Here is a 26,663-nt window from a genome sequence, read left to right on the forward strand (position 1 = left end):
AAAAAAACGTTAATTTTTTTTCTTATTTTTATTATTACATTAAAATAAAATAAAAAACTAAAAAATATGTAAATTTATAAATTTAAAAAAAAATGCAACTTTTTTAAAAATATATATTAATTACATTATTCTTAAAAATTAGTTCTTTAAAAAAAAAAAAAAAACAATAAAATATGTAAAATATAACAAAAAAAAAAAAAAAAAGAAATATTTATAAGGTATATAATTATTTTTTTTTTGTACAAAATAATAATTGTAATGTTATTAATAATAAGTAAAAAAAAAAAAAAAAAATTATGTATGTATATTTATATACGTACTTATATGGAATTTTTTTAGTTAATTTGGTCAAGTTATACTTTTTAAAATGCATTATTAAGTATTTTACATATTAAAAAAAAAATATACATGGTATGTAAGTAATAATTCCATGGAAAAACATTAAATTAAAATATTTATGAATTTTTTTTTTTTATGTTATACTAAATTCGGTTTTCTTCTGTACAAGATTGTCATTTAATTTTGACAATAGTTTAATTGGTATTAAATTTTTTTTTTTTCATTTAAAATTTTTTTTAATTTTATAAAAAAATAAAATATGTTTCATTGATTGAGCAATTTTTTTATATAATATGTAAAAAAAAAAAAAAAAAGTTTTTAGTACTTTTTTATTAAAGCTTAATTAATTTTTTTTTTTTTTTTTTTTTAAGTAATTAGGCCCAGGTAAAATTTAATTTTTGAGCAATAAATCTTTTCATAAAAGCTATTGATAATATCCAATTATAAAATATTTGTCAAAACTATATTGTTGTTTGACAATATATATGAAAAAAACATTATTTTTTTTATAAAAAAGCACAACCTAAAATTAAAAATAATACTAATAGTGGAAAAATTATATATACTGTCATTCTGGGATGGCAAATTAACAAAAGCATTGTCATATCATCGTCATTATGTTCTATACCGTTTTTCGTTGGCACTTCGACGATTATTTTTTGTTTTGAAAAAAAATTCAAGTTGAAATTACATTCCGTTTTGTTGAGACAATTTTTCGAATAATTTGAATATTCGTAAGTCGGTTTGTAAATATCAAATATGCCGTGGATTGAATTGACGGCATCATCGTAGTCGCTGTAAAAAATGTAATAGTAGTACCCATCCGCGCTAACGTTGTGTGTCGTGGTCATTATTTTCGTACCACTCGAATATAAATGCGAAGTATCCAAGCATAAATCAGATGATGGCACGACGTGATTAAATAAAATTTTACCCTCGAAACAATTAAATAAACTAGATTCAAAACTTGAAGCCGATGATTCCTCATCTGTAAAATTAAATGCATTTCCACCGTGTGCAACCTTAGCTATATCTAAATTGTATGGAGAATTCGATATAATGTTTCTCTTCTTCCTATAATCTTCTTCTTCCGCAGTGATTCTATCTTCAATCACTTTATTCGATAAAATAATCGGTTTGTATTTCACTGAAGCCGACTTTTGCTTACTATGCCTTAATTTATGCCCCACAACACTTTCTTCGATAGTTCTCAATTCTGATGTGTTTACTCTTTCATGATATTTAAACATATGATTTCTAGCTATATTTTTTAAAAACATAAATGCTTTCATACCATCTGTATTTTCAATTTCTCTCGCATCATTAAAATCTAAATCATTTTCACTTTGGAATACTGATCTAGAATTTCTAAATTTTAAATTATTATTATTATCATTTTTATCCTTAATGGAATTTTCACTTTTATTATTATGTATTTTTTCGGCTATGGTTTCAAAAATAACCCACACTTTATCTTCATTCTTATCTAAATTTAAGGGAGGATGGAATTTTTCATTTTTTAACTTATTTAATAATCCGCAGGTTTCTAAGTTTCTACCTCCTTTTACAACAAGAATTCTTGCTCCTTCCATTTTTGAACATACTGTCAATTCCATTTGTGATCCCTTGGGTAGAAAAAATCCCCAATATTCGAATGTATCATCTGGAATTTTCATACTTTTTTTTAATGTGATTCGTTTTTTTTTATTACTGACTTCCGGTTCTGAGCCCATGAGATATGCATTGAAAGAACTGTTCATTTTCAAAGTTTGTTCCTGCGAATAAAATAAAAATATAATTTAAAATAAATAGAAAAAAATAAATAAACTAAATGTAATTATTAATGATAATAATCTTTATCACAAAACAGAATAATATACATTTTATAAATTACATCACAAATGTCGGAATAACTTTGTTACATAATATATTTATTTCATTCATTTGACAATGAAAAATGCTAAATAAACAAAAAAAAAATTTATCGCACAATTTATTTACAGTTTACCAGGTCATTGTTGTTTTTAAAAATTTACCTTGTTGAAAAACATATTTTGTTTTACAATTTTTTAAGTGTTTAATTAAAAATTTAAAAAAGCAAAAAGTTACACACTGAATAAAATAATTGTAAATGCAATTTACAGGTTAACATTCTTTAGAATTATTTTTAAATTGGTAACTGTAATGTTGTGCGTTATGTTATTGCATATGAATGGCTTTTTATATACTTGCCTTACAAAAAATTGTAGATAAGCCATTGTCAATTTTTAGAATATCTGATTCTGTTACAGAATATAATATATCGGCAAATAATTTATGCCGAATATACAATGGCATTATTAAAATAATTGTAGGTAAAACGGCGGTCAACACACAAAAAGTCACTACTCTACGAGCTCCATGCATTTCGCCAACTCCTATAAAAAATATATATATATATATATTATCAAAAACTTTAAACAAATTACATGTAAATTTTTTTTTTTACTTGCTGCAGTTTAAGACTTTAACAATCGAAGAAAAAACGAAAACAAGTTGTTATTTATCTTAATTAAATATAGCTTACCGAGACTTTAAAAAAATGTATCTGTTGTTTAAATTAATGATTTGTAAAACAAGGTACATGCTATATTCGCAAATTGTTATTGATAATTTTTATAATACATTTTAATATTAAGTAAAAAAAAAAATTTTAAAAAAACTTTACTTGAAAAGTGCTGTCGACGTAGGTAAACAAAAATTCAGCAGATGCTTTTTAAAAAAAGCAGCAGACGACAAATTCAAATTGCGGAAATCCTCAAGTTGCATAATTCATTTATAAATTTAAATAAATATATTTTTCACATACATAATAATAATAATAATAAGACAAATAATTTATTTCACTTTTTTTTTTGGTTAAATAAATTAAAATAGATAATTAATAAAATAATAATTTTATTTAATATTACAATACGGATAATTTATCTTAAACAAATAGTTTTAAACGTACTTAAGTAGTATATTAAGCAGGTCCTCAACTTTCACATTTCCAAATTTTTTCTACATACTGTTATTTTATTTAAAATTAAGCTTTTTAATTTTTTTCTTAAAAAGAAATATTTTAAAATTTATTATTTGTCTCCATATTTTTTGCCCTTTTTTTTTTTTTTTTTTTAATTTTTATGAACTGGAATTTGATTTTATGTTGAGAATTTAATAGGAGTTGACTTAAAACATAAAATCTTAAAAAATTTTAAATAAAGTTGTACATTGGACTTTAATCAAAGAAATATTTGTAATTTGTTTTTTTTTTTTTTTACCTTTAATAGGAGAGGGTAATTTATGAAGATGATAATATGCTGCTGTGCTCACTGATGACATTTTGAGTTTTTCAAAAAATTTACATTTTTTTAAAATAATTAACTTTTAATTTTGGATAGAACTTATTAATTACAACTTCACTGCATCAAAATTTTACAATTTTGATACATTAAAACTTCTGTAATAAAAATTTTAGAAATCATTGTTAAACAAAATAATATTTCCATCACTAAGTCAACATATGATGTGATTCACTGTTTGTATATATTTGTTATGTAACTATTTTTGTTAAAAAAATAAATTTTTTTTTTACAAATAAATTGTAATTATTAGGTATTTATGTTTGTAGGCACTTTGAAAAACTCAATATCTAGATTTTTTTAGTGGTTTTTTTTTAAATAAATAATTTAATGGTGTTTAAAAATTATTAAAAAGAAAAAAAAAATGGCTACTGGTTTTTACTAAAATTATTAAAACTACAGATTAAAATTGAAATAATTTGTAATCATTGAGCTAGATTAATTTTTTTTTAGGTTGATGATAATTTTTTGTGTCAATGGAAATAAATAAGTTGTACTTTCTAAAGGTCAAAGATCAAATTTTTTTTTACAACAAAATCTTTTGTAAATTTTTAAGTGAGCATAACAAAAAATATTTTTATATATTTAAAAAAGAAAAACAATAATTATTAACAAAATATTAAACATTGTTTATAACAATTTTAAAAAAAAAAAACAAGATACTTAAATAATTTTTTTTACAATATAAACAAACAAAAGAATTCGAGAAAATATTATGTAGAGTTTGTTTGAGGAAATGTATTATATTAAATAAGTGAAATGATAATTCAATAATTCACTAATTTGATCAAATAAAATATATTAATTTTTTCTCTTTTTTCTTTAAATAAACAATATTACACTTAAGAAGTATAATTAAAGCAGTTTATATATCACAAATATTTACAGAACATGAACTTTTATAGTATCCATTTTCCGCAGTGGAAAACCTCAGAGACAATTCAATGGTTTTCATTTCCATTTGTCCAAAATAAAAATTGCTAAATTTCTGTAAAATAAAACATAATTTTTTTCTTAGTATTTATATTAATAATCAAAACAGAGTTAAGAAAAAAAAAAAAAATTTTTTTACCTCTAAAATATTAGAAGCATTAAATGTACTAACAGGTTTTTTATTTTTTTTATAAAATGTTCCAGGAATTTCAACATTTATTTCCTCTGGATCTTCTTTTCTAAATGTGGTATTCATTAATGTAACATGAAGCTTTACCTGTTCTTTATCTTCTGGTTTTAATAATTTATGGAGTGCAAAATATTCCAAAATACTATTAGAAATTTGTTGAAGAGTGTTCGGATTTGGATGTGAATAAACTTTACCATATAGTACATTAACTTCAGAGGGATCATCATTCATATATTCTATTCCCTTCATTTCTATGATTATTTTATTATTAATACTTTTTAATAAAGGTCTAAAAAAAAAAAGGACATATAATTTTTGACTTAAAAATAAGTAATTTCATTAATTCAAAAATAAAACTGTTTAATCATGATAACTTACTTGATGGTTGTATTGCAAACATCTCGAAGTCTATTCTCAGCTATTTTTCGTTCACTTTGATCAGTTAGGACTAAAACGGCAATAGTTAAATGCAATTTATTAGGGTTTTGAAAAATTGATTCATCAATTCCTCTATCAGCACCACACTGGTCAAGTACACTTTCCTAATTAAAATAATATAAAATTAATATTGTTTAAAAAAGAAGTTAGATTCGTTAAGAAGTAACAATAATTACTTTAAATTTTTCAAAATTTTTTTTGATTTCTTCACTAATTATAGGCACAGAAATAAAATGAGTGTAAGTTAATTTTTGCCTTGATGTAGCAATAATTGCATCAATACATCTTTTAGCTAAAATTATATCCCTTTTAGAAGATCCTCTAATTTCTACATCACCTTTCTCCATTGGTTTCGGCACCATAATTCTAGTTCTTGTATCGGTTTCAATTCTTTTTTTTGTAACACCTTTAGATCCGATTAATTTTGGCCAAAAAGATCTATGGATAAAGAATAAAATAAATAGTATTAAGTCAATTCATTTTGAAAAATTATAAATAATTATTACTTACTGAGCTATTGAAAGAGACAATTTAAATCTATTTTCACCCACTGTTTTAATATTCAAATCCATTTCATCTGTATTATCCTCTTCTGAGGAAACTTTTGTGTCACATTCTGAATTGTACTCTAAAGGAAAAAAAATTGTAAAATTAAATCAAGGTTTACCTTGTAATAGTTGTTTTCTGTAGTGTATTGCAATTTAAAAAACGTCTAAAAAAATTACCATACTCAAGCTGTTCATCATCTTTAATATTTTTCAAAATATTATTATCTATAGGAGGTAAACGATAACATCTGTCTTCAATCCACAACAGTTCCGGAGATAATATTTCCATTTTTTTTTTTTTTTTTTAAATAAAAATAAAAAGCATAGGAAATTTAGCAATAACAACTTTTTTGTAATTTATTTTTTGCTAACTGCTGATATTAACGTATACAGCTAATAATAATTTCAAAAACTTGCAATTTACCTGCCAAATAAATCGTTGCATTAGTTTATATAAAGTTCTTCTCCCACGACATTTAAATATTTAAATGATTCTACATGTAATTTAAATTGTACTAAAAACTATTTAAAATGCCATTATTATACTCATATTGCAAATTATTACAAACATCTACTTTATTCAGGCGCAAAAACATTATAAACGTGAAACAAATCAGATTGTTAAATCTATTAGAATATCAAAGTAAAGATTTACTGGCTAAGCATGGGATAACCGTTCAAAAGTTCATGCTAGTGTCTAACCATGATGAAGCCGACAAAGTTGCTAAAGATTTAAGGGTTGAAGAATACGTTGTCAAGGCACAAATACTGGCCGGAGGTCGAGGTGTCGGAGTTTTCAGTAATGGTTTTAAGGGAGGAGTTCATTTAACAAAAAATCCATCGGAAGTGGGTAATTTAGTTAAACAAATGTTGGGAAATAAACTTATTACAAAGCAGACTCCAAAAGATGGAATTTTGGTAAATAAAGTAATGGTAGCGGAATCTGTTGACATTCAAAAAGAAACTTATTTTAGTATTTTAATGGATAGGACTCATAATGGACCTGTAGTAGTAGTCAGTGCAGAAGGAGGAGTAGATATTGAAAATGTTGCTGAAAAAAACCCAGAAGCCATTAAAATTATCCCAATTGATATTTTTAAAGGATTGACAGATGATATAGCTGTCCAAGCAGCAGAATTTTTAAAATTTACTGGAGTATCTAAAGAGAAAGCAGTCAGCGAAATGAAAAAATTATGGAAATTTTTTCTTGATGTAGATGCCACACAAGTTGAAATTAATCCTTTAGCAGAGTCTTCAAAAAACGATGTTGTTGCAGTGGATGCAAAAATTAATTTTGATGATAATGCTCAATATAGGCAAAAAGATATATTTGAAATGGAAAATAAAACTGAAATTGACCCAAGAGAACTGCTAGCTTCTCAGTTTAATTTGAATTACATACCTTTAGAAGGAAATATTGGATGTCTGGTAAATGGTGCAGGGCTGGCAATGGCAACAATGGATATTATTAAGTTAGAAGGTGGAGAACCAGCTAATTTTTTGGATGTTGGAGGAAATGTTAATGAGAATCAAGTTACTGAAGCATTTAAGTTATTGACTTATGATAATAAAGTTAAAGCAATTTTAGTTAATGTTTTTGGAGGAATAGTAAATTGTGCAACTATTGCTAAGGGAATAGTCGCAGCCTGTAAAAAAATTAATGTTAAAACTCCAATAGTAGTTAGATTAGAGGGAACAAATGTAAATGAAGCTAAGAAAATTTTAGAAAACTCAGGATTACCAATTATTAATGCAAAAGGTTTGCAAGAAGCTGCGAGAGAAGTGGTCGCAGCAGCAAAACGATAGTTTTTTAAATTTCTTTTTAACTTTATATATTAATTTATAATTTTTGTACTTTTAATTGTGAATATTAATGTAATTTTATAGTTCATTGAAAAATAATTAAACTTTTTTAAAATACATCCAACTAGAACTTGGAATATTTTCACTACTTTAAAAATTAACAAATGAGTATAATTATAAAATGTATTTTTTAGTAGTTAAAAAAATTATTTACATAATTATCAATAAAAATAACTAATTTTTCATAAATTTGATCCTTAAAATTTTAATTTTGAATTAAGTATCAAAATATAAATTCAAATTGTTCAAAAATATTACTACTAATAAATAATTTGCTTTTTAAAATAACAATACGATGTACCCATCATCATAACTTAAAATTCTCCCTTTTTATCATCTTCTAATAAGGGGATAACAATTTTCTTCTCCTCATTTTGTTTCTGTTTCAAAATTTTTGTCATCTCAACTTGCTTTTCCAACCAGTACAAATTTTCTATTTTTTTTTTCTGCTGCCTTTCTACATCTTTTAAAACACCTTTATGCATGTTTTTTTTATCAATCTAAAATAAAAAATATGCGGTCCATTATTGTATGTTTTTAATTATTATCACATTTATGTCTTACCCAATCTTTGGCGTTAACAAATACAATTATTCCTGCTGTAAGTGTGCAAGCCAATCCTAATGTAATTTTCGATGCTAACGACATGACTGGGTATTGAAATTTATACTAAGATTTGGAAAAAGTCATGCTTCCAATAAATATTAAATTTTACGACTCTTCAATAAAATGTTAAATAAACTTTTAGACCGCCATTTTAAAATGGCTTGTAAAATTCCGGTTAAAAACGTATTCAAAGGAAATTTTCAAAGGTTATTTAAAATCAAATTTTTAAATTAAATAAATTAATAAAAATTTATTTTCGGTTACAATTTAACAAATAATATTGAATGAAATTTAATTAATTAAAAAAAAATTATACTTTTAATATATATATCGTATTTAAGTTTCTTTTTTTTTTTTTTAAATTATATTCAATGAAATTTTTATACTGAAAAATTGTGCAAATCACATATCATAATTTTAATAATACATATTCTAATATTTTTGATTAAGGTTTAAATAATGAACGAAAAATTTTAAAAAAAATTATTAATTTACGTTTTTCTAAATCTTCATATAATATTTAACGCATTTGTGCAATCGCATAAGATATTTTTATTTAATAAATTTTAAAAATATAATCAAACTCAATCAAAAAAATTTTGAAATGTATTATTATGTAATTACATATATAAAATTACTTAGTCATTTTTCCTTCAACAATTTTTAAAATCAAACTTGATTTTAAAAATATATTTAATGATAGTTATTGAGCAATAAAAAAAAAACAACTTAATATGCTAATTTCAATTTTTAATCAAGCGTGATAGACTTCAAATTTATTACATTTTGAAAGTCATTAAATTTTAATTTTTAGAAAGGAATAACAGAAATTTTCGCTTGATATTTTACATTTGAATTTTTCGTTTAATCAATACATTGATAATAAATTTTACTTTACATTTAAATTAATTTTTTTTTTTTGAATAATGGGTGATAATTAAAAAAATAATTGAATTTTAAAACTTATTATGGATGAACAATAATAAAAAGTTTGATAATTGTGTAGAAGAAAAAATTTTTAATAAGAAAAACGTAAAAATTTTTCAATTATATTATAATTCTTAAACAAATACATATAAATGTACATATAAATTAACAAAATAATAATTTTAAAAGTAACTATAATTAATTTATATTAAATTAAATTTAAAATAAAACTAATAATGATATCAACATAAACTTGTTTTAATTTTATTTTAAAAATTCAAAAATTTTGGCAATAAAAAAAGCTTATTTTTTTTTTTTTTTTTTCTTCAAACCACTGATGCATTTTTTATTATGTTTTAATGATAATTGAAATAAATTTAACAAAGTTTCTACTAATTTTTTTTTTTTATCTAACCATCAAAAAAATGTTGAATGAAAAAGGAAATGGAAATTTATAAAATATTATAAATGTATTTGAGGCACAGAAAACATTAAATTAAAAATAAAATTACCATTGATATTTCTTAATCACTGATGTGCGTACTAATAGGTAAATTAAACGAAGGAGACTGCACACTTGCAAGGCTTTTTGACTAGATTAGTTAATTGAATAACAAAAAAATATTGTAATTAAAACAATCAATTCCTGTTGTACTTTTCAGAATCTATATTTGAATTAAATCTCTTTTTTAAAGTATTCGAAACAGGTGAATCTTTCGGTGCCACATCTAATTAAAGAAAAAATAAAATGGCGGCATGTAAATATATGTTTTTAAAATGAGTTTAAAAGTAAAATGAGCTGATCAAATGCATAATAATAAATAAATACATACCACATTCATCATCTGATGTGACAAATTCATAGCTAGGATTATTATTTAATTTTTGGTGTGAAGAATTATTTTTTGCATTGTGACCATTTTCATTATTTTTCTAAAATTAAAAAAAATATGTATATTTAAAAAAAGTATTTTTTGATGGATTATAATTAAAATTAAAGTAACCTTAAATACTGACCTGAAAATAACGATGCCATAAAACACAACCATAAACGCAAGAAATGGAAATTAATAATTGAATAAGTAGCCATATGATAATGTTAATGGCTTGAGTTCTTTCAAACAATTCTTTTCCATTTTTTATACACAAAATTGCTTCCGTAGTCATAATGGCACCATAAACCCAACATTGAGTACCAACTCTTTTACATTTAGGATTAGTGGCATAAGTGTAGTACTGCCTGGAAAAAGCATGATTGATTTGCAGTATAATGATAAAAATGTTTTATTAAAAAAATAATGATGAACGATTTTTAAATTGGACGTTTTAAAGCATAATCAATGACAAAACTTTACCTAACAGAAGGAGCAACTATGAGACCAATCAGACCTAACCTTCCGACAACCAAAAAATGAGCCGGTGGCATTTCAAATATATGTTTTAAAAAAAATGTATTTAATTCTGATATTTGCCAAAAAACCACTAGCTGACAAAGGGCAAAAAATCTCATGTAAGTACATTTTGGATCCAGCCAACGTACATGAGTCCAACTACCAGGAGTAAATTGAAGAACTGCTCGTTTTATTTTTCCCGTAGTACTTTGAATATCTCTTTAAAACAAAAAAAAAATGAAACAAAAATCATTGTTATCAATAAATTAGAATAAATAGAATTCTCGTCTTCTATTGAAATTGATTTTTCCAAGAAAAAAAACTTGAAACTTAAAAATAAAATAAATATGTAATATAATACTTAGTTTTAAATTAACCTACCTAATACTAACCCATTTGTATTCTCTCATTTCCAAAGTTTTACAAATTTTAAGACCAACCCATATTCCAAGTCCATTACAAACCAATATGTCTAAAATAAGTGCATCCCACCAGCATTCGACAAAATTTGGTAACAAATGGGCAAAAGCAATCTGAAAATAAAATCATTAAATATTTGAAAATCAAAAAAAAAAGACAGATTATATTAAATTAAAATTTATAAAATGTGTACCTCAGTAACTTCCCACATGCAACTGATAGCCCATAATATGCCTAAATGTCTAATTAAAATTGCTTTTAACATCCAACCGGTAAAATGAGCTAATGCAAAAACATCTAAATGGTACCAAATTTTTTCAATACTGATGTCTGAACAATTTACACCATATTCCTTATCACTATCTATATGAAAAGTTCTTAATTCTGGATCAATCCAGTAAATAATTTCCATAACAGTTTTGTAATTTTGAAAAAGAAGAAATAACAAACACACCAGGTATAGAACACTTAAGCCAAAAACCATTCTCCATACTGCTGGATGAGGTCTGATAAAAGGACCATTCGGAAATGCTAATATAGATATTATAAGGAAAAAAAAAATTACACAGTAGCTCCCAGCTTTGAGATTGTCATTAATATTATTTTCATCTCTAAAAAATAAAGTAAAGAAATTATACCAATGCCAATAATAGTATAAGTTTTATAATAAAATTTTTTAAAATTGTGCAATGTTCGTTTTCAATAAAACTGTAAATAATTAAAGATTGAGTGAAGTGTCATGCCATTTAAATAAATTATCACAATTGATTTAATTGTGAATTTGAAAAATTTAAAAAGAAAAAAAGAGGTAAATGATTAATAAAATTTATCTGTATTGCTACAAGAATAAATATCAAATCCTTACTCACCTAACAAAAGCAGAGTAAATAACGGCTGCTATCGATACAGCTAAAAGCGTTATAGTATGTGGTTTATAAAAAATATCTAAATTTATATCGTCAACTCTTTTCTCATTTATTGCATCAAAATTTTCAGATATAGTAGCGGAATCAAAAACGGCCGCTTTTGATGATTTTTGAATCATTTGGAACTTTTAACCGTTTCAACGTGATCAAATATAATTTTTTTTTTTTTTTTTCTAGATGATAAATTAGTTACATTATGTAAAATTATTTACTATAAATCAAAACATTATAACAATAATATTGCCAGTACTAAATTACATAAAATAAAATAGGTAAGCAGGTAAATAAGTAGAACCACACTCTGAAATTCACGTGGAAAAACTGGCATCTTTAGTCAAATTTCTAAACAAAAGCTTCAATTTTAAAGTTCTGCCAACATAATCAACTTAATTCGTTGTTTTTGTTTTTTTATACACAATGTGTACTAACGTACAGGTAACATTTCAATTGTGAATTATTATGTAATATTAAGTAATATGAATCGTTCAAAAGTTTTTTTTTGGGTATACAAGAGAATAAATACTTCGAATTGTAATACATCTTCAAGTAGAATTTTTTTAGATCACATTAGTAAATATGTAAATTATTCTAGTACTCTAGTTAACACATCTACTTCTACTGTAAAATCTCCACTTGATATTGTTAATGAATCAGATTTGGTTAATTATGGTTCAGTATTAAAGCCTACATATAATTTTGCCGCTTATGCAGACAAGTCAGTTTTACTTCAAGAATTAATTAAATTAGGAGTTAACTTGCATAAAATTGAGAAGAATCCAGACGCAGCTAATTTCATTATAAAATTAGATTTAGAAAAAAATGTCAAACCTTATTTATTATTTTTACACGATAATGGAGTACCGGCTGATCAAATGGGAAATTTTATAACAATTAATCCATTTATTTTCAAAGAAGATTTAAGGGATTTAGAGACGAGACTTAATTATCTAAAATCTAAAAAATTTGATCAAAATATGATTTCTACAATTATAACTAAAAATCCTAAATGGTTGTCTATATCTGTGAGAAATTTAGATGAGAGGTTGGGTTTTATACAACAGACATTCGAACTTAAAGGTGACGATGTCAGGGCAATAGTTACCAAAGTTCCAAAATTAGTAATTGTGCCAAAAAAAAAAATTATGACCAATAGTTATGTATTAAAGGAAGAAATGAATTTAAATAAACATGAATTGAGGAAACTCATCAAAACAGTTCCGTCATTATTGAAAAAAGGTATGATTCATTTATTATATTAAAATATATTTAAAACTTATTTGACAATTAATACTTTTAATTTTGAATTTCAGATGGATTTGAAATTATGCTTACTTATGATTTTATAACAAAAGTTATGAAAATACCTCCAGAGTTAATTCTTAAACAAGCAATGGTTTTAACTTATAGAAAACATTTATTTGCCGACAGGCATAAATTTTTACAAAAATTAGGAAGAGATCAATATAATCCTTTATTACCTGGTTATGTTCCTCTAATAGATTTAATTCAATCAACAGATGAAGAATTTTGTTTAAAATTTGCTAAAGCATCTGTTTTAACTTACAATGAATTTTTAAAATCATTATAACATAAATAATTTTATAATATAAAAATAAATAAGCCGACTTTAAATTTAAAAAAAAAAAAAATTATTTTTAATTTATGTTTTCGGAATGTGGTAACAAAATAAAATTAAAAGTCTTTAAAGTTAATAATAAATAAAATAAAAATATTTAAAATAATAATATATAAAAAATAATAATATCATTAATTAAAATAAATTTTTCATTTTATTCAATAAAATTTTCCAATTTCTATCTTTTTTTTAAATGCTTGTACAGATCTATATAAAAATGCATCGATTAAACTGGCCACTGTAAATACTCCGCCAATTATGGCACAGACATTAGTCGCAAAGTGTCCAAATGATCTGAAATATATTTTTATGTTAGGATTATGTTAAAAAAAAAAAAAAAAAAACATAATTGAAAAATATCGTAAAACACACTCTACCTTTTTCTTTCTGTATATTTGACCATTATTGGAGCAAGTTCATAATTAAAAAATATACCAGGTGGCACACCAATCGTTTCACTGCCAGATTTTTGATGTCTTGTTACTGAAAATTGGTTGGTTAAAATTGTACCACTTTTATCGTAATAATAATAAATGGTGGGTACAATCTTAATGTAATATTGAAACATAGTCGCTCCTGAAACAAAATTTTCATATTTGTACCAAGTAAAAAATAAAAAAAAATTAGGGCTCAGCCGGGATTTGAACCCGGGACCTCTCGCACCCAAAGCGAGAATCATACCCCTAGACCACTGAGCCGTTAATATTTAATAAAGAAATTAGTAGCTTTTTGAAAATAAAATTTTAATAAATTTTTTAATTATTTTAAACAATATAATGATAAAAAAATTTAGATTCATGATGGGTTTTAATAAATACAAATTAAAATTATCAATAAAGCATTTTTTTTTTTTTTTTTTAAAGCAAAAGACAGCGCATGTTTTTGTTGTTAATATTATATATAATCATTCTCTATGACAAAATGGCGTAAATCTCACGGGGCTCAATAATGCTCAGGATAAAACATTTTTAAGTTTTTCAATTATAATTCAGATATAAGAAACAATATTATTAAGGTAAAATACGAAAATATTAAATTTCGTTTTCTGTTCTGTGAAAAAATAATTCAAATTAATTGTAATTTTTATAGAAGAATTTCTGCCACATTATTTCGATAAATAAATATTTAAATATTCATTTTAAAGAAAATTAAATTTCATAAAATTATTTTTTTTAAGTTGAAATGAAAACGTTTATTTAAAAAAAAATATTTAATTTAAACTATTTGAATGAATATATTAATTAGAGATAAATATTTCAGGAATCAAAATGCCGCATCACATGGGCACATATGCCGGCCCCAGCTGTTGGGACAAAGTTAAAATGGGTTTTGCAATTGGTTTTTGTGTAGGATTAGTGTCCGGAACAATTTTTGGAGGTTTTACTGCTTTTAGATATGGTTTGAGAGGTAAAGAACTAGTCTCTAACGTGGGTAAAGTCATGCTACAAGGCGGAGGAACATTCGGTACATTTCTGGCAATAGGAAGTGGCATAAGATGTTAAATAATTAATAAATAATTATACGATTCAGTAAATAAATCATGTAGATACTTTAAAAATTTTAGTAAAGTTAGAACATTCATTTTATAATTTTCATTTTTTTAAATTAAAAAAATCAAAATGTTTTAACACGAATTTAGTAAAAATAAATAATTTAGAAATACTTTGTCATTTAGAAAATTAGTGGCTAATTTCATTTTTTATTAAAATTATTCTAAGCTTATTTGATAATAAGATGAGTTTCCTAAGAGAATAATGCTGTTTAATAAGTGATATTTTTTTAAATTTAAATTAATAAAGACTATTATGAAAATATTTAAATCAATTATTTAACTCGAGTGAAATTTTTTGCTTTTGCCGTTATTATAACCATAATTATTGTGAAAAATTCCAATGAGTAATTAATATTATAGTACTTTAATACTTACCTTCATGTGTTAATGCTACTATCCCATCCAATGGGTTTGTTTTACCAGGAATATTATATCCAAATGATAAATGATCTATTTTATGTGATGTATTAAATGCTTTAGAACTAAAAGGCTGCACATCATGAACTACAGCACATAAAAATTTTACTTTAGTAAATAATTTATATTTTAATTAAAAATTAATTGAAAAACAAAGTTATTCTTACCATGGACATGATTAATTGAGAAACTTTGGCCCGGAGCTATATGAAAGCTTCCTCCCACCTAAGCAAAATCGTACGTATTAAAATTTTTTATGAATGTATCAATACAATTTAAAATTTGCTAGCGATTGTACTTTTATGTTAAATTTATTAATATATCAAACATAAAATTGTTTTCTACTTTTAAAAAAATTCTCACCCTATTTACTTCCATTGTTCCATATATAAAACAACCTTCATTAAAAATATTGTTTTGGCTAAGGTTTTTACACTGTTCAATTAATTCCAAATTATTTAGTCCCCAGCCTCTTTTCATATATGCATCTTTGACATCTGCACAAGTATTGCAGCAAGTAATATTTAGAGTTTCAGATTCAGCTCCATAACAACTACCACATTTTTTTTCTTTAGTTTCATTGACGGGTTTTACAAACGTTTCTTTTTCTGGCTCTTTAATTGGAATTCCATTTTTATCTAAACTTACTTTATAAATATTATGTTCAATTTGTAAATGCTGTTCTCCAGAAGAGTCCATCGCATCTAAAGATAAATCTAAAATTATCAAAGTTTTTTTATGAGTGATTTTAAAAAAATTAAAATATTAAAAAAAAAATGTTTACTTACATTTACAAGAGATTTCAGGCACTGTAATATTTAGATTAATTTGCAATTTAGGTTCTCTTGTTGTATCAACAAATAACTCTTCAGAAATATCAGGAGTTAGGTATGTGTTTAATTCAGATATAAAAAGTAATGTCATAATAATGTAGCTTACAACCGTAACTGAAAAAAAAATATTTTTTTTAAATTAAAAATTTAAATCTACTTTATATACAGCAAAATTATAAAGTGTTCAAAATACACTTTGTTTAAAAAAAATTCGGTGATCATTTTCATTAATTTTATTAGTTGTAAATCAATATTCTACGTAAATATATACTTTTAATAGTTTAAAAAATCGTTAAAGCCAGGTTATGGTTTATTTTACCTGCCCCTCCACCTAAGGTTCGTATCCTATAATCATCTAAAGTTTTGGGATATCCATCAAAATCTTTTAGGGTATTTATAATTTTAGCAGAATCCATGATAATTACGTTTGTAAATTAAATGGTTATACTGAAAGGTAGCATGACCCGGCTGAATTAATTCAGGTTCGCGAGACTGTATGGTATTGACGTGGCTGTAGCAAATTTTCCACCCTTTTCTCTTTCATTGACCATTGAGTTGTTTTATAAATTATATTGTAAGTGTTTTGTTTGTTATTAGATAAACAACTCAATAGCAATTAAGTAATCTAGTTATTTTTAAATGTCTCTTAATTTATATATATTTTAACAGTTAAAATTTAGTTTCACAGAATGTAAAATTTTAACTGTAAAGTAAATTAACATTTATTTAATTTTTTAGTGTAAAAAAATTTTTAAGTTTAAAATTAATTTTAATTCGACTTGAAGAATGAAATTTTAATATAATTACAAAAAAAAAAAAAAAAAAAAAAATAATGGCATCTCAACCTAAGATTGATGAATTGGTTCAATCTGTTACACTTTATGTTCCACGTCCATTCATTTTAAATGGATTTGTATTACCGTTTATAATTCTATATTCTTCTTGGACGTATATTTGGTTTTTTGTTTATGGTGTTTGGGACTATTATGAAGCTGGAATTATAGGTGTGAGTTTAATTGGATTGTGCCAATTATTTTGTTGTTTATGCTGTCATTGGTCCGTGCACGTGCGATGCTTTTTCACCTGTAATAAGGTAATTATAATGTTTCAGATTAAATGAAACATATTTAGGAGAATTACTTTTAAATTTTATTTAAAGGCTTCTAATCACTTATCCGCAACATTAGCTAAAGTTGTCCCCACTTCTAATAATGGCTCATCAGAATTAGTTAATTTACATCGCACTAAAATTAATAATGAAAATGAAAGTGAAAGTCTTTGGTTTATGTTCCAAAAAACAAAATATGTTTGGGATCCTGATAAAAAAAATTTTAGAGGAGTCGAATTTCCAATTAATTACTCTTTTGGAAAATATATGGATTGGAAAGGTTATCAGGATGACGATGGATTGCTTGCTGCTGAGATGGAATATGGAATTAATACGTAATTAATTTTTTTTTTTTAACTATATTAAAGTTAGCTTATATAAAAATTTTTTTTATTTTTAATTTTTTTTTTTTTTCATCTTAGAATGGACATGGTGGTTCCTGAGTTTTTTGAATTATTTCAAGAGCGAGCAACTGCTCCATTTTTCGTCTTTCAAATTCTTTGTGTTGCTTTGTGGTGTCTGGATGAATATTGGTTGTATTCAGTTTTTACATTTGTCATGTTAATAGTTTTTGAATGTATATTAGTTCAACAACAATTACGAAACATGGCTGAAATTAGAAACATGGGTAATAAACCATATATGATCCAGACCTACAGAAACAGAAAATGGAGATTTGTAAAAAGTGATCAGTTAAGACCTGGTGATATTGTTTCAATGACAAGATCACAATATGACTATTTAGTTCCTTGTGATATGTTGCTTTTAAGAGGTCCTTGTATAGTTGATGAGAGTATGTTAACAGGTAAATTAATAATTTAGGTTTCGATATTTTCATTACAAATATTAGAAAGATTTAAGTAGTAATTTCTTAATTTTTTTTTTTCATTAGGTGAATCTGTGCCACAAATGAAAGAACCTATTGAAAATGCAGATAGTGAAACCTTTTTAAATATAGAAACACATGGTAAACTTCATGTATTATTTGGTGGCACTAAAGTTGTGCAGCACACACCCCCTAGTAAAAACTCCACAAAACTGAGAGGTAATTTTATTTTTGCAAAGTCCCTGATTTTTTAAAGCAATATTTTGTACCCCTAAAGAAAGTATTTTTTTTTTTTTTTTTAGCTCAGGATAATGGTTGCATTGCTTATGTCTTAAGAACAGGTTTTAATACATCTCAAGGAAAATTACTCCGAACAATTCTTTTCGGTGTTAAGCGTGTCACAGCCAATAATCTTGAAACATTTGCTTTTATATTATTTTTATTATTTTTCGCTATAATTGCTGCTAGCTACGTTTGGATTAAAGGATGTGAAGATCCAAATCGAAGCCGTTATAAATTACTTTTGGAATGCATACTTATATTAACTTCTGTTGTGCCTCCAGAATTACCCATAGAATTATCATTAGCAGTTAATACATCTCTAGTGTCATTATCCCAATTATGTAAGAAAAGTTTTCATTAATACTTATGTTAATAATTAAATTTTGAAAATGCATTAAAATTACTTTTGGTGATAGTTGTCTTTTGCACTGAACCATTTCGCATTCCTTTCGCTGGAAAAGTTCAAATTTGCTGCTTTGACAAAACGGGAACATTAACCAGTGATAGTTTAATTGTGGAAGGTCTAGCTGGGTTGTCGTAAGTTTTACTTTAATTTATTTTATTACTTTGTCATTTTTTAATAAAATCATATTTTCATTTTTTGTTGTATTATAACATTTATTTTTTTTAGTGAAAATAAAAATGACATTTTACCACTAAATGATAGTCCTAAAGAAAGCTTGCAAGTATTAGCTACTTGTCATTCATTAGCTCAGCTTGATGAAGGCATCGTTGGAGATCCTTTAGAGAAAGCTACTTTGAGTGCAATGGATTGGAACTTATCTAAAGGTGATAACGTTACGCCGAAAAAAGGAAAAATTCCTGGTTTGAAAATTTTCCAGAGATTTCATTTTTCTTCAGCCTTAAAAAGAATGTCTGTGATTGCTGGTTATATAATACCAGGTACTAGTGATACTAATTATATTGTTACTGTAAAAGGAGCACCTGAAACATTGAAAAGCATGGTACGCATAGAAGTCTGTCGTTTAAAAAAAAAAAAGGTTTTGTGATATCTATTTTTTCTAATTTTGCAATCGTATTTCATTCAGTTTTCAGAAATTCCATCGGATTATGATGACATTTATTTAGAAATGTCAAGGCGAGGTGCCAGAATTTTAGCATTGGGCTGGAAAGATCTCGGATGTATATCACATCAACAGCTTCGGGATCTGACTAGGGAACAAGTAGAATGTAAATTGAAGTTTACCGGTTTTGTGGTTATTTCATGTCCTTTAAAACCTGATTCCAAAAGAGTAATTCAAGAAATCATCAATTCTTCTCATCACGTTAGTATTTTAAATTAACTTATAATTTGAAGTAAATAATATAATTTCCACCATCTTCATTTTTCTTATTATTGTCTACTATGAAATATTATTATTTTAAGTATTATCAATATCCGTATAAAAAAAAATTTTTTAAAATACTTTTTAGGTCGTTATGATAACGGGGGACAATGCTTTAACCGCTTGTCACGTTGCTAAAGAATTGAAATTTACAAAAAAAAATACAACTTTGCTTTTTAAAAATACAGGGAGTGAAAAGTGGTTATGGGAAAGTATAGATCAAACGGTACAGATTCCATTTGACATTGACAATTGGGGAGTCATAACGGGAAAATATGATTTGTGTTTGACAGGAGAAGTAAAATTTTTTTACTTAATAAATAAAGTAACGTTTTATTAAAAATACATTTTTTTTTTTTTACTAACTTTAACTTTAATTTTTTTTTTAGGGTTTGAATGCACTAATGTCTCAGAATGAAAATTACTTTCGTAAAATATTACCGTACGTTACCGTATTTGCTAGGGTAGCTCCCAAGCAAAAGGAGCAAATTGTAATTGCTCTGAAATCATTAGGTTATTGTACTGCCATGTGCGGAGATGGCACGAACGATGTGGGTGCTTTAAAACATGCAGATGTAGGAGTAGCCATCATGTCGACGGCACCTAGCTTTTTGAGCCCTCGAAAGAAACCTACGCTTCCTTTGCCAGCGGAAAGAAAAACAGTAAGTTTTAGCATTCGTTAACCTCATTGAAATATAATAAAAAATATTAAAATTATCGTTTTAAAGCTCAATAGTAATACCTCTACGCATTTTGAAAGACTTCGTATGGAAATGGAAGAGAGAACGTACGTTAAGTTGGGAGATGCCAGCATAGCAGCTCCTTTCACCAGCAAACTTTCATCAATTGAATGCAGTAAGTTGTGCTAATGTTTTGCATTTAAAAAAAATTAATTATTACAATTTTATTTGTTTTAACACATTTAATTTAAAACTAAAATATTTTTTTAATTTAAAGTTTGTCACGTCATTAAGCAAGGAAGGTGTACATTGGTGACCACTCTTCAAATGTTTAAAATACTTGCTTTAAATGCATTGATATTAGCATACAGTCAATCAGTGCTTTATCTGGATGGTATAAAATTCAGTGATATACAAGCTACTGCTCAGGGTCTCATGTTGGCCATGTGTTTCCTTTTTATTTCAAAATCAAAGGTAAAAAAAGAAATTTACAATTATACTGTTGTTTTTAAAATGAAAATTTTAAAAACGGTAAAGATTAAATTTAAATTTTAGCCTTTGAAGACTTTATCAAAGCAAAGACCTCTTCCAAACATATTTAACGTTTATACAATAATGACTGTGTTACTCCAGTTTTTCGTACATTTTACCTGCTTAATATATTTAGTTCAGGAAGCTACTCTAAGAACGGCTCTTGAAAAATCAGAAAAACCAAATAATACTTCCAGGTAAATAATTTTGTGATTATGATTGATAGTAATTTAAGAGTCGATACCAAAAAAAAATGTTTATTTGCAGCTTACCTTTGGAATCTGATGATGATAACAAAGATGCAGCCGAAGTCTTCGAATCTAACATACTTAACAGTACAGTCTATATTATATCTATAGCTTTTCAAGTGTCAACCATAGCTGTTAATTATAGGGTAAACTTTGAAATCAATCAATCAATTTTTATTTCACGTTTTGCAAACAATAATAATTTTTTTATAATTTTTATTCAAGGGCCATCCTTTTATGGAAAGCTTTTGGGAAAATAAATCATTGATGATAAGTATCGTCGGGTCATCCGTTGGCATAATATGTTTGGCTTTTGGTATTTTTCCAGATATTTCCCAATATCTTGAAATAGTTGATTTTTCTGACGAGGTAAATGCGTTAATTTACATTCTTATCATGCATTTAAAAAGAAATGACTAGTTATTATTATCATTATTATTTTATTATTTTTAGTTTAAATGGGTTTTATTCAAAGTAATATTGGCAGATTTCGTACTATCATTTGCCCTGGATAGAATATGCCTTTGGTTATTGGGAGAAGGAAAATTAAAAATTCCTCAATAGTGAAGAAGCAATTGAGATCAGTTTTATATAATTTGATATTTATTAAATTATTATTATTATTATTATTATTATTATTATTATTTTTTTTTTTTGTAATTGTTAAGTATTTTAAAATATAAAAAGGTGGCACAATAATAACAATAATTAAAATCTATTTCTTTTATTTATGAATAATACAAAGTAAATAAAAAAAAAACAAAAATAAATAAATGAATGAATTTGTCAAATGAAACGACACTAATCTTCAAATTCACATTTCCTCGTATCTGCCTGAACATTTCGATTCCTTTCAAGTTCTACAGATGGAAAAAGAAAAAAAAATTAAATTACATTAAGACTCAAGATAACTTTTTGAGAGCACAATGAAATATAACAAATTAATTACCTGCATATTTCTTTAAATTTTTTTCTTTCATTGTGACAATAATTTTCTCTTATCAATATAATACATATTTTTTTTATATATCATTTAAATACATTATTTTCTTATTCACTTTTTAAAGTCAGGATTTGGTTTTAGAATGACAAATCCTTCCATAATAGGTGTTAGAGGTATGTATTCATCTGTGGCTAATTCAGCTCTTTCGCCATGAGAAAGGAGAACAGGTGTGGTATGTGTTTGGAAACCTGTGATTGTTTTCGGTTTTCCAGCTTGACCAACTACATCTACAGCCAAACCTACTCTTACTGGTACTGCTAACTGTCTGAGTTTTTCATCAAATGTTACTAGCATTCTAGGTTGAATAGCGGCAGCTAAGCAATATAAAATATAATGAGATTTTCCTAAAATTATGTTTTTTACATCTAAGAATCCGATTATGCAAGAAAGGAGACCAGCCAATGCAACTGGACTCAACAATTGTCTATCAGAGTGATATGGAGATAAAGTGAGTGTGCCTTTTCCAAGATAAACCAATCCTTGAGCCAATCTAACCATAAAAAGATTATTAGGGTCTTTTGCATGATACTGAGCTAACTGTCTCAACATGGCAGCTAATCTGGCATTGTTTGTACCAGCTCCAACCAATCCCATACTGAATATTGCATTATGAGCGACTTCGTTATCGCTGTCATGTGAAAATTTACTTAAGGTATCTAATATGTTCATTTTTGGATTGGATACTGATATAAGACCCAAAGCTAATGGTACTGATTTCCTTATAACTGGTTCACAATATCTTAATAGCTGTCCAAATGTTCTGTAAGCCATTTCAGTTCCTATATCTTCTCCTAAAGCAATTAGAGCAATACCAAGAACTGCGACAGCTTGCTGAGAGCTCAAGTCTTTTTCCCTTTCCTCCTTTTTCTTATCCTCATCAATTTTTTCTTTTTTATCTTTCTTAGTATCTTCTTTTTCATTATATGGTTCATAGTGTTCACTTAAGATATGCAAAAGCTTTTGAATTTTCAGTACATTACCTGTACCTGCATAAGCACAAACTTGAACAAGAGTTGTCGACATTGATCTGTAAGGTTCAGGCGTAACTTCAAGAGCTGCTGTGACTGCTTCACAAGCAGTTTGTTTTCCTAATAAATTTAAACCTACACCAAGGGGAAGAAATCGAGCATAAGTATCTCTTAAATCACTTTCCCTCCGTGGCATCATCATTGTTTGAACAATTGTATCTGTAACTTCAGGATTGCACGATCCAACAGATATGAGACCACAGGCTAAAGCTGCTATCCCTATGACTTCCATATTAGATTTTGGATCACTAAATATAGGAAAGAGTAGATTCAAAACTACTTGTCTATTACTACCAGCGTAGGCTAACCCTAAGCCTAATATCGCTCCAATTCTCATAATATTACTGCTGTGAAGAACGTAATCCGAAAGTAAAGCCAAAGCAGGATCGCACTCATTCCTTACACCACAGTTAACAATTCCACAAGCTAATAAAGCTCCAGATTTAATGTAATCTTCTGCAGAATATAAATATTTATCTATCGGAGTCAATCCTCCGTCCACATCCCAAAGCAAAATTAAACCCAAAGAAGCAGTTGCACTGAGCATTCCATGTTCTTTGTTTTTGTAAAGCCACTTATTTCCATCTTCTATCAATAATTTATCTTGACCAAAACCGGCATTAACAAAGCCATTTACAAAAGAAGCTGCAAGATTTTGTCTAGCAGAATCTACTTGACCACTTCCAAAATGAGGTCTTGTGTTTTCTAAGTGAGACTTATATATATCTTCAGGTGTTTTAGCTTCCATAATATCTAGTTCCCTGGCAAGGTTGATAAATTGATTACTTCGAAGTGAGTTAGACATCAACTCGACTAAATCATCATCATCATCATCCATGTTCTGAGATTTATCAATAAAAATTTGCTGTCTGCCCAACATAAATGCCAATTGCTTTTGAACACTTGGATCGGGGCAAGATGAAAATATTTTTTCAATCTGAGCTTTATTATCTTTTTGAATATTAAGCTGTAAAGCTAATCTTAAAGCCTGAGGATACTGACCAAAGTGCAAAAATAGTTCAGTAGCAACTTGAAGTAAATGTTCTCCTCCTTCTGGCATGTACGGAACACAACTCGTGAGATACAAACAAACTCTTTGATAAGCATTTTCATCCACATATTCTTTTAGCATTTCTAATGATTCAATTTCCATTAGTAAATCACAAGCTTCAGCCTCTGCATTGTGTTTCATTTGGTAAGGAACAATATTTTTAGCTAATACTTTTAACTGTTCTCTTAATTTTTGATCTTCAGGAGTGGTATTTGCCCATTCTGCGGAAATTTCACCTGCCAAATGCCTTACATACTCATGACCCCAATCAACAATATTTGTGTAAGATCCGAGTAATCTGTATTTAAGACATTCTCGTTCTTCACTCATTGTCATAGCTAATACAGAAATAATATCAGCACAAAAAGCTTTAGTTTCGGATTTGGTAATTTTTTCATATACTTTCTTCATTTTGTCATAATGCGGTCTCATGAACTTCAAAGGCTTTGGAACAGAGGTCATTGATGTGGTTGACGCTCTTATCCTTGCACTTAATGTTTCTAGAGCTAATGGATAAAGACTTGCATCATTTTCAAGTAACCTTTCTACTAGCATGTTTAATTCTTCTTGTAGAAGCTTATCTTCTTCTGACATTTCCATTTTCTCAGTGTCTTCACTTTTTGGCTTTGGCGTAGGTTGATCATTCTTTTTCACTGAAGGTGTCATTTTCACTTAAAAATGATAATTTATACTATTTGTTGATAGAAAACTCAAAACCGACTTGTCATCCAAAGCAATATGGTGAATGCGGCAATAATTAACAGTAGCAAATATTTTTTTAAAGTAAATTATTAAATTTTGTAAGGCTTCTGCGTTAAAATTTTATAAAAAAAGTTTTCAAATTTAAAATTTTTAAGTTTTAAAATAGTTAACTTTGTTTTAGTAATTTATAAATGTATATAAAAATAGCTTTTGCTACTATTAAAAGCAAATTTTGTGAAAAAAGCATTCATCACTGAAAGTAAAACCCGCGTTTAGTTGGTACTAAAACTTTTTGTGCGCGCTGAAATTTTAGGTTTAATTAATTAATTAATATTTAGTTTTTTGTTTGAATAATGAAATAGTGAGTGAATTTGAAGTGAGTGAATGATAGTGAGTGTTGTGAAATTTTATTTTATGAAAAAGAAATTAAAGTGTTCGTAATAGAGGATTAAAAGGAAAGGAGTAAAAAAATCATTTATTACAGGTAAACCTATACTTTACTTCTAGTCTGTAATTTATCTATACAAATATTAATTATTATTATTCAAAGATGTTTTAAAAGTATAAAATAAAGTGTAATGTAAAGTATAATAATATTAAGTGTAAAATTTATAATTATAAGTAGATTATTTTTTGTAAAATTTTTGAACCATTATCTGCATACATAGTACACATATATGTGTATATATAGTATAGTATGTGTATAGTAGCTTTTACATTTAAATATTTTATTGTCCCTTGTGCAATGTGTGTAAAGATTCTAAGATTCTGCAAATTTATTTTTATTATTGTTTTAAAAAGTATAAAGGTAAATTAAACTTTTATTTAAAATTACTTTAGTGAATGCAATCAAATACCATAAATCAAAAAAATTAAAATCATAAAATTTAAGAATTAGAGTATCACAAAAGTCATAACCTAAATTCGATTGAATTTGTAGTACCTAACAAAATTTGAATTTGCTTTTAATTTTTTTTTATTTGGGAATATATACAGTTTTAAAATTTAAAAAGGTTTAAATAAAAGGATGCAAAAAAATATTGGAGAAAATTTTTTTTTTATGGTCATCAATAACAAATTGTATATTTCTTGCTACATAATATGCAATACAACCCATCATATATATTTAGACACTTTTCAAATAAATTTCCTTTACTTATAAAAGTTTTAAAAATTATTGAATTTTATTAAAGTGTCTAAAATCTTTCTACAATTCTGCTTTTCTTTGAAATGTAAATGAGCTTAATCAAGTATTTTTATTAAAAAAAAAAAAAAAAAATTATCTACATTTAATTTTTTATTATATAAAATTCATGAAATTTATAAATAATTGAAAAAGAATTTAAAAAAAAAAGAAAACAATAATAATAATACAAGTAATGATTTCACTTGCCAAAAAGTGAAACAAATTTAGCATGCCTGCTTTTTTAATGTCTAGTCAATATTATGCTTCTCT

At 25.9% G+C, this 26,663-nt stretch overlaps 10 protein-coding genes and 1 non-coding gene across 11 annotated transcripts; 4 read left to right on the plus strand and 7 right to left on the minus strand.

Moving 5' to 3' along the window:
- Positions 1-754: 754 nt before the first annotated feature.
- On the minus strand, positions 755-2,390 carry Phum_PHUM148750 (uncharacterized protein; the record flags this gene model as incomplete). The annotated part of the gene is made up of 5 exons (XM_002424683.1): positions 755-763; positions 906-1,134; positions 1,159-1,600; positions 1,634-2,114; positions 2,376-2,390. 5 exons carry the CDS (start codon positions 2,388-2,390, stop codon positions 755-757), a joined length of 1,176 nt encoding a protein of 391 aa, XP_002424728.1.
- A 2,197-nt stretch (positions 2,391-4,587) lies between these two features.
- Positions 4,588-6,120, minus strand: Phum_PHUM148760 (Activating signal cointegrator 1 complex subunit, putative; the record flags this gene model as incomplete). Its single annotated transcript, XM_002424684.1, has 6 exons — positions 4,588-4,710; positions 4,795-5,134; positions 5,224-5,387; positions 5,460-5,721; positions 5,794-5,911; positions 6,009-6,120. 6 exons carry the CDS (start codon positions 6,118-6,120, stop codon positions 4,588-4,590), a joined length of 1,119 nt encoding a protein of 372 aa, XP_002424729.1.
- A 398-nt stretch (positions 6,121-6,518) lies between these two features.
- Positions 6,519-7,637, plus strand: Phum_PHUM148770 (succinate-CoA ligase, beta subunit, putative; the record flags this gene model as incomplete). The annotated part of the gene is made up of 1 exon (XM_002424685.1): positions 6,519-7,637. The coding sequence occupies one exon, from the start codon at positions 6,519-6,521 to the stop codon at positions 7,635-7,637; it is 1,119 nt and encodes a 372-aa protein (XP_002424730.1).
- Positions 7,638-8,008: 371 nt separating this feature from the next.
- Phum_PHUM148780 (protein PET117, putative) lies at positions 8,009-8,342 on the minus strand (the record flags this gene model as incomplete). Its single annotated transcript, XM_002424686.1, has 2 exons — positions 8,009-8,194; positions 8,259-8,342. The coding sequence occupies 2 exons, from the start codon at positions 8,340-8,342 to the stop codon at positions 8,009-8,011; spliced, it is 270 nt and encodes an 89-aa protein (XP_002424731.1).
- A 1,524-nt stretch (positions 8,343-9,866) lies between these two features.
- Phum_PHUM148790 (Phosphatidylserine synthase, putative) lies at positions 9,867-12,083 on the minus strand (the record flags this gene model as incomplete). The annotated part of the gene is made up of 7 exons (XM_002424687.1): positions 9,867-9,955; positions 10,061-10,160; positions 10,245-10,467; positions 10,583-10,837; positions 11,000-11,151; positions 11,232-11,649; positions 11,908-12,083. 7 exons carry the CDS (start codon positions 12,081-12,083, stop codon positions 9,867-9,869), a joined length of 1,413 nt encoding a protein of 470 aa, XP_002424732.1.
- A 357-nt stretch (positions 12,084-12,440) lies between these two features.
- Positions 12,441-13,552, plus strand: Phum_PHUM148800 (uncharacterized protein; the record flags this gene model as incomplete). The annotated part of the gene is made up of 2 exons (XM_002424688.1): positions 12,441-13,200; positions 13,275-13,552. The coding sequence occupies 2 exons, from the start codon at positions 12,441-12,443 to the stop codon at positions 13,550-13,552; spliced, it is 1,038 nt and encodes a 345-aa protein (XP_002424733.1).
- Positions 13,553-13,758: 206 nt separating this feature from the next.
- Phum_PHUM148810 (Endoplasmic reticulum-golgi intermediate compartment protein, putative) lies at positions 13,759-16,818 on the minus strand (the record flags this gene model as incomplete). Its single annotated transcript, XM_002424690.1, has 7 exons — positions 13,759-13,894; positions 13,978-14,176; positions 15,528-15,656; positions 15,737-15,794; positions 15,933-16,285; positions 16,358-16,516; positions 16,722-16,818. 7 exons carry the CDS (start codon positions 16,816-16,818, stop codon positions 13,759-13,761), a joined length of 1,131 nt encoding a protein of 376 aa, XP_002424735.1.
- Phum_PHUM148820 lies at positions 14,227-14,298 on the minus strand. Its single transcript has one exon. It is a non-coding gene; the product is annotated as a tRNA-Pro (tRNA).
- Phum_PHUM148830 (uncharacterized protein) lies at positions 14,869-15,102 on the plus strand (the record flags this gene model as incomplete). The annotated part of the gene is made up of 1 exon (XM_002424689.1): positions 14,869-15,102. One exon carries the CDS (start codon positions 14,869-14,871, stop codon positions 15,100-15,102), a length of 234 nt encoding a protein of 77 aa, XP_002424734.1.
- A 416-nt stretch (positions 16,819-17,234) lies between the features above and the next one.
- Positions 17,235-21,987, plus strand: Phum_PHUM148840 (cation-transporting ATPase 13a1, putative; the record flags this gene model as incomplete). The annotated part of the gene is made up of 16 exons (XM_002424691.1): positions 17,235-17,495; positions 17,562-17,845; positions 17,933-18,315; positions 18,403-18,555; positions 18,639-18,959; positions 19,035-19,155; positions 19,250-19,583; positions 19,668-19,904; positions 20,053-20,262; positions 20,354-20,626; positions 20,693-20,819; positions 20,922-21,118; positions 21,200-21,372; positions 21,443-21,569; positions 21,649-21,792; positions 21,877-21,987. 16 exons carry the CDS (start codon positions 17,235-17,237, stop codon positions 21,985-21,987), a joined length of 3,456 nt encoding a protein of 1,151 aa, XP_002424736.1.
- A 490-nt stretch (positions 21,988-22,477) lies between these two features.
- On the minus strand, positions 22,478-25,171 carry Phum_PHUM148850 (26S proteasome non-ATPase regulatory subunit, putative; the record flags this gene model as incomplete). The annotated part of the gene is made up of 1 exon (XM_002424692.1): positions 22,478-25,171. One exon carries the CDS (start codon positions 25,169-25,171, stop codon positions 22,478-22,480), a length of 2,694 nt encoding a protein of 897 aa, XP_002424737.1.
- Between the last annotated feature and the right edge of the window lie 1,492 nt (positions 25,172-26,663).

Source organism: Pediculus humanus, genomic scaffold (assembly GCF_000006295.1).
Source record: "Pediculus humanus corporis 1103172107488 genomic scaffold, whole genome shotgun sequence".
Classification (NCBI taxonomy): Eukaryota; Metazoa; Arthropoda; class Insecta; order Psocodea; family Pediculidae; genus Pediculus; species Pediculus humanus.